Genomic DNA, 13025 nt, shown 5'->3' with positions numbered 1-13025 from the left:
TTTACAAAATTAACTTCATTGTTTCATAACATTAACTAAACATAACTGCTTTACTAGTTTCGAGTCACAGAGGGACTCTTCAGCATGAGCCAAGCCAGGTCCCCGTATGCTACTCATGAAGAAGAGTCCGCGATATTAAGAGATAGCGATATTAAGAGATCTTAACAGTTATTATAAAAGTAATAAACATTAATTAAATCTACTAAAAGCAGAGAGTTAAAGTAACCAGATACATACATGCTTCCTCAATAAGGTTTTCCTGCTGACTCTCGACGCAGTACTGCAGCAGAATAGTGCAGAGCACACTCGATATCACATGCGACCTCGACAGCGGCATTGTCAACACAAGTCGTATCTATCGATATCGATATGAAGCACTTTCATGTGGCACATCACTAACACTTGTTCTCACTTTTAACACTTGCGTTGCGATGCATTTAGTACCTGAAACAAGAAAGGATTTTGTGGTTAGATTTTTTTATGGTAGAAGCCGGTTAACCGGCAGACGGATCACCTAATACAATCGCCACCGCCCATGGACACCTGACAACACTAGTGACGTTATAAGTGCGCTGCGTGTCTTTTGGGGGTTAGGAATTTAAGGGTTGTTAGGAAAACGGGGATTGGGAAGATTGGGAAGGGGGCTAATTTGGCCTCCGGTAACCTCACTCACACAACGAAACACAACGCAAACATTGTTTCACGTCAGTTTTCTTTGAGGCCGTGGTATCACTTCGGTCGAGTCGGCCCATTCGTTCCGAAGCATGGCTCTCCCACACTTCATACTTTGATGATAGACATTAAGAATTGATTTTTTAGTGCGTTTTATTTCTTGCAATATGTACAGGGTGTAGACCTTCTGCATGGTTAATATAAAGAACTTTATGCAATAATAACTAAGGAACTAAACTGCTGTAAATCACTCAATCCCATTGACATACACTTCAAAAATGGCCCTTACCACTACAACACCATCGTCAGAACAATACCAATAAATACCCATACTCAGTAGCTCAGCAATTAACCCGTTTGCAATAAAAACGTCTGATTGATGCTTTAATAAGCTGGGCAAATTGACCCGTCAGTTGGACAAGCACACTACGGGTTAATGACAACACATTTGACGCTTATTGACAGATTAAAAATTTATGCAGCCTTTGACGGGGTCCGATTGACCATGGCAGGTCGTGTAGGCAAATAATTGTGTTCGTTTCAATTAAGGATTCATTTTTGTTTGTAGGGTTAAATTGTTGGTGAATTGTGTAGTGTTTTGTATGTTTATATTGTGTATTGATGCGTTTTTAATTTTACGATGATTGTGTAGTGTTTTGTTAGGTCTAATTTTGTCCTAATATTAAAAAAAAAAACATGGATTTGTAGTGAAACCTTATTTTGATAAAGAAAAATCCATATCGGTAGGCAATTTATAACTACGAGAAAACTACGTGATATAAGCAGATTACTAATACTAATTTCTTGACCCAATCCAATTCCAAATTTTAATTTTTTTAACTTAGTATAAGTAACTCCAGCCACAAATATCATTAGAACTTAAAATGGGATATTTACCATGTTAATAAGCTTCAGTGAGTTTTGTGTGTCGAAAAGTAAATCGGGTTATAAAGTGAGACAAGTGACAGTGGTAGCGGTGTCGTTGGCAAAAAATTAACTAGAAAGAGTGTAAACTGATTTGTCTCCATATAAATATCCACCCGCATAATGATCATCGCCTTGCAACAGTGTCGAAATATCGGAAATTCACAAAGACTAATAAACATGGTAAATATTCTGTTTTAAATTTTAATGATATTATTAATATTTATTAGTAACTATAAGAGTTAAAAAACATATAATAGCCACAAACTTATAAACAACTTAAAAATACAGCATTAAAACCATCCGCAATAACAAGACTACACCAAGTCGCAGCTAGCTCTCACGTCAGAACCTAACAGCTAGGTACCATCGATAGCCTAGGTTCACTAGTGATTATACCCGTCTCATGAGACCTAACTACTAATTATCTGAAACAAAATGACTATCTTCGGATAAAAATAGTACTTATTTTTAGATCATCGAGAACAAGGGGTGATTATTATGCTTTTGATTTTGTTTTTTTGACGTCATTCGAAGTAGCTGTGTAATGATAGCAGAGAGAGTATCTATCGTTTTTTTTTGTGGGGGTAAAATCGTCCAATGACTTCTCCCGTCTTGGGGGAGAGAGGGAGGGTGTGTCAGACTCTTACTAACTAAAAATCACCCCGTTCATACTCCTGCTTTTCGAGCCGGAGCTCCGGTAAACGCGTAGGTAGTCCGCAGCTCCGGGTATATCTTTAGTTACGTTACTCTTTATGTGGGTGTCATAGGAGCCAACTAATGGACTATACTTGTTTTTGCCCAAAATGTTTGCAATAAGGTCGGCTTTTACCGACTTCTTAAAAGGAGGAGGTGCCGTAAGCTTATGTCAAAATAATATAACTTAATGATCACAAAATTGTAAACAGCTTACATATTAGGTATCTATTTAGGTTTTAATGAATAATTTTGTTAAGAACTTATGTCCTTATGTCACCCACTTTTGACCTATCAACGGCGCCCACTTCTAACTTATGAGTGGGTGGATAACCTATAAATACTTATAATAGTATTTTTTTCCTTATTAGTCTTTTTTTAGTATTTTGCTTTTTGAAGTCGCGTCTCTTAAACGTAGTTTTTTTTTTCTATTTTTATGATATAGGTAGATAGATTGTATAGATAGTACTCAATTCTAAGAAGGTCAAAAACTTAGACCGAAGTAGTGATTCCTATTTTAAACCGACTTCCCAAAAAGGAGGAGGTTCTCAATCCGGCCGGTATGTTTTTTTTTAGCTGTAAGATACTTCGGCAGAGATCGGGTAACAGTGCACTTTAAGAGATTTGAACGTTTTAAACTGCGATCTTAAACCCTGCCAAACGTTTACATCATTCACACATCAACAGCCTGTAAGTGGCTACTGCTGACCAAAGGCCTTTTCTCACACAGATAAGGTTTAAGCATTAATCACCACGCTTGCTCAATTCAGCCAGATGGCCGAACTTTTAGATTATGTCAAATCCTTCTTTATAGAGGAGCCTCATAGTTCAGCAGTGATTATGAAATAATAGTACAATGAAAATTAAATAACTATTATTACCTACATCCGTTGAGAGTAAAGAGTATATTATTTCTTTTGTTTTTTTATTTTTTATGAGTTGTAGTTAAATGCTCAGTTGCTTGTTTCATTTAAGTATGCTTTTTGTAAGTTGAAGTAGAACGTAAATGGATACTCGGTTTGTTTCCATATTTATGTATAATGATTGCGCTGTGCATTGTACCTTCGGTAATAAGTTTGTGTTTTAAAAGTACTAAGGAGCTGTACGTTTTGTTTTTAATATTCTACTGATGTTAATCAGTACTGGCTTTGTAAAGCCTTAATTTAAGTCACAATATTGACAACAAAATGCAAGGAAAATTGCTGTGTATTTTTGCAATGCTTAGGTAAATTACTTGTGTCGATATTCAGAATAGTTTATAGGCTACTGTAAGCACTTACCATCAGGTGGGCCTTGTGCTTACATACCAACGTCGTGGTACAAAAAGGGTATATATGTAAGAATACCAATAACGAGAAAAGTTACTTAGTTTTCGTCCCGTCGTGTCTCGGAGGTTTCAGACGCCTGCTTCTTATATGTATATGAGAGTCCGGGTTCGAAACCTATCAACAGCAAGTACCAATGTGACTTTTTCCGAGTTATATGTACTTTCTAAGATTATTTAGACCCCACTGATTAACGGTGAAGGAAAACATCGTGAGGAAACCTGGGCTTATAATTTCTAATTATAAGATTGAATTCGCTAACCTGCTTTGAGCAAGCGTGGTGATTAATACTCAAAAAAGGTTTGAGCATTAATGTGTGTGAAGATGTCTTTGGTCGACAGTGGACATTTATACATTGTTGATATCTGGATCACATGATTGATGTAACACCAAGTTTGATTCCTAAGTCGTGACTACTATGAATAGCTTTTCGTAGTATATTTATATTGAGCTTAATGTAACAATTACGGCGCTTATATTGTGGTCATAAGCAGACCTGTTCGTGACACGGTGGAGTGACAAGACACGAATATGTATCCATATAACTATTATGTAATTGTGTAATAATGACCTACTAAATCTAGTAGGATAGCTTCGTATCTAGACTTCACGCCTTTTATCCCCGAAGGAGTAGGCAGAGGTGCACATTACGACACGTAATGCCACTGTACAATATACTCTCACTATTCACCATTTGTGTTATACTTACGTCCCATGTAATAGGGGCTGATAAAAACTTAATGATTAAAATTGGAATGTATGTTTGTAATATTTAAATAATCGCTTTTTATAATATGCATATGAATATACATACGATACATACACTAAAGTTATATACAAAAGTGTAAGTCCGAATTGAATAATGTTTATTGTGTTGGATAGTCCAGTTATTGAATAAAGTTATAGACTGTAAAACATCACGCTACTATTAATAGGAGTTGAGCAGGGCGAGTGTAACCGCGCGAAAGTAGGTAATATTTACTAATAAGAATATTTACGTAAAAGTATACAACTATTCCAGTTAAATTGATAGAAAAAAAAACAAAACTTAGTTCACAATCCAAACTAAAACTCAACCTTCAACCAAACAACGAAACAGGAAATAAAAATCGATACCCTCTCAATACCGATTGATCTAAATCGATTAAAGTATCGAATGTACCATTCTTAACGCGAGCATCGATAGTGGTAACAACACCCGAGTCGATTCAACTCGATTCCTACTCGATTACGTGATCCATTTTATTTGCTATCGGTTTATATTGAAGGATTGTTAGGTCGGTTATCTATTGGTTCAAGTTTAAAGTTAAGGTTTAACTTTTGCTTGTGAGTCTGGGTTTGTTCGGGGTAAAGTTTTTGAAAGATTTTTACGATTATGGTTTGTTGTTGAAAAGAAGGCTGTGTATTGTTACTATAAGCATGTTACTGTACTTATTATGTTACTTGTACTTATTATTCTGTGCTATAAGGGTCGATTTTTCAACGTAGGTATAGTATCTTATTTTTTTTATTATATTTATATTACTGCCGATTTCAATAACATTTAGCAATACACAAACCTGTCAGACGTCAATTTTATTCTATGAATAAAAAATATTTGTTGATTGAAAAATTTACTCTGTGTCATATACCTAAAAGAATCACTATCTATACATAATATAAGGTCCAGCATTGAATTGAATTTTAAATTTTTGGTATTTTCATTTATACCGTGAATTGAATAATCTTGGGATTTCGGACATTACTGTATCGTATGTATTACATGGGACTTAGCTTTGAAAATTTCGAATAAAATGAAAACAAAAAAAAAAACACCAAGACACTACAACTTAAAAAAATACGATACATGAATTATTTTAATTCTTAACAAGAACACAAACATTTTCAAGCTATCCCGAAACCGATTTCATCAAAAAATCTTATGTAAACATCCAACAACAACATCATCTTCAAAACAAAACAAAATTTACCCACCGTAAAAATAATCCAAAATCATCCATAAAACACATCACATAAGAACGAATTTCCAATAACACAACACTTAATTTGCACAGCACAATAATAATAACACTTAAAGAACCAATACGAAACGGTTCACGTAATTTGAACATAGAATTAACTTAAGACACAGTCCACACGCACGACTTAACGCGCGACGCGCCACAACGCGACTAACTGGTAAACATAGGTGCGACAAATCGCCCGACTTTACGACTCCCGTTTTGTTAAGCTCCGCCCCCTAATTGTTCTGTTTTTGAAAAGTGCATTCGGCGGTTTGAGTTGGTGGTATGAATGGTTTTTTAATTGAGTGTGTGTGTGTGGTTTGCTTGTGTAATTTTGTGCTTTAGTGAATTTCTTGAATGTAGTATTTGTGCGAATTTATGCGAATCCGTGTAAATGCGTTTCTATTTTTTATGTTAAATGGGCCGACGTTCTTAAAATTAATGATTAGAAATAAAAAAAGATACACAAGAAACTAGATTATTTTGAGATATTCGAACTTAATGAATGATTGACATTGTGTGTTTTATATATATATATATTTTTATTAGAAGTCAGGTAGTGGTCTATTCGTGTTCCTTTAGTTTTATTTTCATTTCATGTTTCCTACAACATTTATTTAAAACTGTTTAAGTGCTCCCTGTTTAGCAAGAAACAGTCGTATCGTAAAAGTAGATTAAAAGTCACAACGTAATAAAAAAAAAATGGTAACTACAAAAACTGCAAAAAGTCGCAAAATCGCAACTGCACTCCCAAACCAAACATAACCAAAACCAGAAATGCGACAATTCCGAAAATTATCAAGACTAAGGTTTCCATCTAGTTTGGAACGTGCTTAAAATAGAAATTGTAACGTAATGTAATGATATTAGAAACCTAACTAGGATGCCACATTTGCATGTATTAAGCATCTGTGGTGTTAAATTAGGACACCCTGTTTATAGAGTCGCCTAGGGTTAATAGGAAGAATAAATTGGATTTTTTTAGCTCTTATTTGTTAGTTTAGCATGTTATCCAGCTGGTCTTTGATTTGATATTCAGGTCGGACAAAGTGGAATATAGTTTGAAGTCTTTCAGTTATCATTGGAAAACATGAAAATCCTTGATGGAGGCCTACGTACAGCGGTGAAGATGTTCTGTGGTTGATAATGTAACCAAGAATTGTATAGTGAACCTGATTGAAAAAGAGTAACCTATGGAGCTTCTTGCTCATTCTTCTCCATAGCAATTTACACTTTGGATCGAGCCAATAGCTTCACTAGAGGACTGACCGACAGACCGACATTTTGTTTTTTTTTTTATATTGTAATATTTGCTTTGACGTTCAAAAGTGCCTTCCCGGTCTATTTGAAATAAATAATTTTGACTTGACTTCATAATTATGATGATGTTGATGATGATGGCAGTCTAAATACACTGGGGGCTTGTTTGAGCATTTCAATCAAAAAAGTTACAAGTGGTGAGAATATCCTTAAGCGACCTCTTTAAGGAAAAGTCAAGATATCATATTGGAATATAAGAAGAAAATCCCTATAGAGAAATTCCATCGGATCATGATACAAATCCGTAAGATAAAAAAAAAGTTCAAAGGCCCTGTGGACAAAGCGTTCGGCATACTGATTATTATTGTCGACGCACAACCAATACAATTCCAAGCAAATATTCGATCCAAACATCACAAACACATATCGACTCCATATCCTCACTATGAGACATTCAAAACCGTCCAGCCATGCCAAAAAATGTGCCAACCGATTCTGAACTTTAAGAGCAAATATGTCACTCAAATAGGCTCCATTGTCATCCGAACATTGATGAATATGGCTAAAAGGAACGGAGTCGCGTATAATGAAGATCTTTGTAACACTTTTGTGTATAAAATTTTGGATTTTTGATGCCTTTTGTTGGGAAAAAGGTTCGGGGTTTTGTTATAAGTGGAGGGGATATTTAGGCTGACATGTGACTCGTAATGTTTGATGAAAGTATTAAGTACAATAAGATGGGAGCAAATATTTGATTTCTTGTTGTTAGGGACACTAAAGAGCTTTGTGTCCACAATGGAATTGTTGGACAAAATGGACACGAAATCGAAAGTAAATTGAATGAATTATCTATTTGTAAGAATGACTGCCGAATGGAAAGTTTTTGGTGTGATTGTGAGTAAAGAACTATTTGAGTAAAGCGTAGTACGGATACTGCACGGTGACTGCCTCGTTGGAAGAGTGGTTGCAAGTGCGACTGCCGCGCAAGGGATCTCCGGTTCGATCCCTGGGTCGGGCAAATTATTACTGGGCTTTTTTTCTTATTTTTCGAAAATTTCTCAGTGGTAGCACGGTGTCTGGAAATTGTGACCGGTATATGGCAATAGGCTCATCCCCTATTACATAGGACTTATAACACAAACGGTTAAAAGTGGGTGTACATTATACAGAATAGACACAATCTAGGGTTTCATAACTGACGCTTACACTCACAAAATAATTAGATTTCAACCAAAACCCTCAAAGTAACGTTGCACGAGTAATGCAATTTATAATCACAATACTAAAGCATTATGTTGAATTCATTGCAATATCTTCACGCTTCCTATTGAAAACAGACACGCACAAGTTTTAGAAGATTCCCGCAATTATTAATTCTAAGTTTTATTCGATACTTAACCTACTTTTTGGAAATTAGTTATTATGAATTAGTATAATGAGTTTAAATCTAATTATGGGTTTATCTCACCGTGGTTAATAGTTGTATGGGCTCATAAATAACCTACTGAGTTTTGAAGAAGTGGATGCTAGTTTGGCTGTCTAGTAAGTTATTGTAGGTTCGATCCCTGCTTTGGACAAAATGAGTATTATTAAGATTTTAACTTCTGTCAGCGGCTTCGCCTTCGTTACCGTGAGATAAAAAGAAGCTTATGAATTATTCTAAACCATAATCTACCACAGTCCCAAATATTAAAATTTCATTCCGATCCCTTCAGCCGTTTTGACATTATTGAGTAACAAACATACATACATACTTTCACAGAGAGTGAAAAGAGGTTTGAACAATGAATAACAGTGGACTTTAAAAACATGTGCTATTTGAATAAGCCCTCACGTACCTATTATCAATTTGATATTAATTCCCAAGCCCTCTTTAGGTTTAGCCCTACTTAGGCCGTCTCAAGAGGGGCATTAGGTACAGACAAGCACATTAAAGTATACGATTTTCACTTTTGTTAATCGATTTGCAACCTTATTGCTTTACAATACTGTCTATATAAGATCGAGTGTCTTATAGCAAGTGCGACTACCAAGCAAGTGATCTTAGGTTCGATTCCCGTCTCACATGAAGAAGTAAGCTTTTTTCAACCTTACCCACCTTGCTAACGGTGTCGGCTCTATTCTATAACATGATACTCACAACGCAACTAGACAAAATTTGGTGTTACATTGCGTGTGTATAAAATGCATCTCTGTCTACCCCTTCGTCGATAAAAGATTTTATGTGGCTACCATAAGGTTGAAAATCTATTAAAGTATTATCTCTATGTGCTGCTAGTATGTTCTAATTTCTTAGAGATAAATACTAATTGGTCTTAACTAAAGGCATTGACAAGTGCGTTGCCGGCCTTTGGGGTTGGAAATTTAAGGGTTGTTGAGGATTCGGGGTTTGGGGAGGAGGGGTTATTAGGCTTCCGGTTATCTCAGTCACACAACACAAGCGTTGTTTCACGTCGGTTTTCTGTGAGAGCATGGTGTCACTTCAGCCGAGCCAATCCATTTGTGCCGAAGCATGGTTCTTTCACACATGGTAGAAATAAGCCGTACAAAATAGTAACTATTTACGTAAGCAGTTAAGTTAAATATTTTGAAGTTAGATGTGGTATTTACAAAGAATGTAGTTATTGCAACAATATTTAAAAGATCGTGATTTATTAATGCACTAATAATGAACACCGCTAAGATTTTATCGCCGCGTTTTATCACTTCATGGGTTAATTGATAAGAGAAAGCGGTTTAAAACTGTTTGACAGAGAAACACGAATATTTCTCCGTTTCTTATACTTAATAGGTCAGTGTATGGTGTCGTATGTTCGTCACTTATTGTATATACAGAAGTGTAAATACATAAAAAATGCTAAATAACCTCACACCTGTCACCCATGGGGATAGACAGAGACTATGGAACGCCAATTGCTACAACCTGTACCTCTTTCGCGTCATCAACAGTTATCAGTATTTTCATGCAAGCTCGTCGGTTAAGGGTGGTAGGTATTAATTTGGCACTTCTTTAGTAAATCGCCAATCGTATATATTCGCCGGACTTCCTAAATTATCCTTTCTTATCACACCAAACTCCAATCTTAATTCTTTTATATTTTATAAGCCGGCAAACGAGCAGACGGATTAACTGATGGTAAGCAATCGTCGCCGCCCATAGACAACCGAAACAACAGAAGCGTTACAAGTGCGTTGTTGCCTTTTGTTGAAGTTAGGAATTTAAGGGTTGTTGGGGAATCGGGAAGATTGGGAAAGGGGGGTAATTTCGATAACCTCACTCACACAACGCACGCGTTGTTTCACGCCAGGTTTCTATGAGGCCGTGGTACCACTTCGTGCCGAAGCATGGCTCTTCCACACACTTAAAATAATATTTTATAACATATAACAGCTTATAACTTACACCAAACCACAGACAATGATTAGTTTCCAAGATTCCCCCCCAGCTCTATTTGCTTTTGTAATTACAAAACGTTTTGAATTAATAATCTTAAGCCTACGCCATGATTTTAAAATTTTTCATTAATTAAACATAGGTATTTAAGAAACGATCAATTCCTTTGAAGTGACTTTTAATTGCCTGAGGGTATTTATCAATAAATATCCATGTTCTGATTGACCTGGTTTTATTTATTTAAGTATGAGAGACTTTTGAATAATTTCAATAAAATTTACTGTGAGTATTTTCATTGTTGTATCGTATTGATCCAATGTATAATTTAAGCAATTATTATTAATTTTTTTTTACATTTAATGGGTCGACGTTTGGCCGCTATCTCACCTGATGGTAAGTGATGATGCGGCCTACGGTGGAGCACGCCTGCCCATAAGCAACCTATTCACTCGGGCCTTGAAGACACCCAAGTTATACCCATCAGGAAACACAGACTCCGGCAAGGAGTTCCACTCCCTAGCAGTTCGCACAAGGAAGCTTGAAGCGAAGCGCTTCGTGCGAGTGGGTGGGATATCTACCATGAAGCGGTGACGCCTCGCCGATTGTCTTGTGGTTCGATGATGAAAAGGACTAGGGGGAATCAAGTTGTGCAATTCCCCCGCACACTCTCCGAAATGTATCCGGTAAAAAACGGAAAGGCTTGCGACCTTGCGCCTGTATTCAAGACTTTGAAGCCGGGCCTCCACAAGCGCATCATCGTTGATGAGCTTCTTGGCACGCCTTTCAATGTGTTGTTTCAAATTATCCAATATATGAGATTATTACAGTCGATTAAATTACTACAATGTACCAAAAGAAATAAAAATACAACCTAGACGACATCACGCTATTGTTTATTTCTTAGAAAAGAAAATATTCTTACTAGTAATAATGACTTATAGGTACAGTGGGGGACAGATCCGCCTGATCATTTTTAAATTTTATTACTTGAACCCAGCAAAACCATTAAGACTTACCACATTAAAGTCACATCTGATAAAAAAGCTATAATTTCGCAGCTTGACGCAACACGTGCAATCCCTTAGTCAGTGGTCTGTTTGAAGTTGTTCAGCTACTTGCCCTGCTTCATTCGTCAATTCAAGGCTAGAGAGGGACAATTTTGTCAAAACCAATTAAACACATAATTACAAATAACGTGGTTTTAATAACAAAGTCCCTAACTTTCTGCCTACCAATTCACCAAAAATCAAACTTGATACTACTCTTAAATACAAAAGACCAAACAAAGAAAATCTAGAAAGATATTGATATCCAGATTTGTCATATTACTTCTAATATTTAGACACGAATGGATTCAGTGGTTTGGCAAACACTAGATGAATGGAAAAACTATTATGATAATGATAAGAACTGGATACCAATGATAGATTAGCTTAGAATAGAATTAGACTTGAAGAAAGTATTTTTTGGAACCTAGGAATATAATATGTTTTGTAAATGTTTTCGCATTCTCACATTTATAACCAGACCCGAAATAGGTTAACCAGTTGAATTTGATTTGATACCTTCTCGGTTCCCGTTCTAAGCGGGAGAAGTAATAGGATGATTATCCCCCTTTAAAAATAGACGAAACCCCCTACTAAAGCAGTCGCGCACAAAATACCAACAAAATCTATTTAAAACAATATTCTCAAACAAAAAACGAATCTCCTAACGCGATAACACCTTCCCCACCTATTTTCCCGAACAGCTAAACCCTTCAAAGGATTTCGCCGAACTAAATACATTAGCCACGGGATTTACCATTAGCCAAGTCTCTCTATTAACTAAATCGGCTCAAAATTATTGGCTAAGACGCGACAATTTAGCACAGTCACGCCCAATTAACTGACAAAAGAAACATTTTTGAATAAAGAACGCGAACACTTTTTTAAATATAGAAGGCGGCCGTTAAATTCAAAATGGCGGACGTGCATAATCCACGTTTACCGCTGTTTTGATGGTCCTGACGTGTTCCCGAGCAGATTATTCGCGGTAGGTTTACTTTGAAGGAATTTTGCCGAATCTGTGTATTGTGGACGAGGCTTTGTTTGGTTTTTGAATGGTTTGTGAGTTTGTAAGGCTGGTAATGGATAAAAGTGTATTTAGTTTGATTATGAGAGTAGTTTATTGTGCTCCTAATAAAATTACTTGTTTAGTCTTCAAGTAATGTGCTTTTTTTAATGGGTTCAATCATCTAATGACTTCTTTTGCCTTATGAGAAAGGAATCTCAGACTTTTACTGACTAAAAACCACCCATTCCTACTCCTGCTTTTCGAACCGGAGCCCCGGTTAACCCGCTAGGTAGTCCGCAGCTCATGTGCTTGGAGTCCAGTAATAGACTTAACGGGAGACAGGTGAGCATATTTTTATGTGTAGGTACATTTGTAGCAGTTTTGAGTCTGTAATATCACCATACTAGTCGGTAAAGAGTTCATCAGTTTCGCTTTTAATACCTAAATTACTGCAAATTTAAAAAATCTAGAGTACCTAACCAAGAAACATTTCATCACTTTCAGCAGACGTGCTAAGTAAAGCAGTTCCCTAGTCATCATAATATTGCAAAATATTTCACGTCTCCGCTCCCTCACATATTGTCTTTAATCAGAGGCAACAACGCGAATTTTTTCACGCGAAAAAATACGCGAACATCAGCAAAAATTTCGCTCCAAAAATTTTTTCGTAGAAACTGCCGGCATTATTCAATCGTT

General features: G+C 36.2%; 1 protein-coding gene across 4 annotated transcripts in view; it reads right to left on the bottom strand.

Annotated features, from left to right (window-relative positions):
* LOC118276605 (nephrin-like) overlaps positions 1-13025 on the bottom strand; it is a 477612-nt gene that overhangs the window by 176096 nt on the left and 288491 nt on the right. For 3 of the 4 annotated variants that reach the window (XM_050699883.1, XM_050699882.1, XM_050699885.1), the window contains one exon: positions 238-444. In XM_050699883.1, the coding sequence (XP_050555840.1) occupies positions 238-337 (100 nt within the window). In that variant the 5' untranslated portion in view covers positions 338-444. Of the gene's footprint in view, positions 1-237; positions 445-5591; positions 5773-13025 lie in introns of those variants that run through there. The other variant, XM_050699884.1, reaches the window with a different exon arrangement.

Source organism: Spodoptera frugiperda, chromosome 17 (assembly GCF_023101765.2).
Source record: "Spodoptera frugiperda isolate SF20-4 chromosome 17, AGI-APGP_CSIRO_Sfru_2.0, whole genome shotgun sequence".
NCBI lineage: Eukaryota > Metazoa > Arthropoda > Insecta > Lepidoptera > Noctuidae > Spodoptera > Spodoptera frugiperda.
Note: the sequence above shows the minus strand (reverse complement) of the source record. Positions and strands in the feature narration are given on the sequence as shown.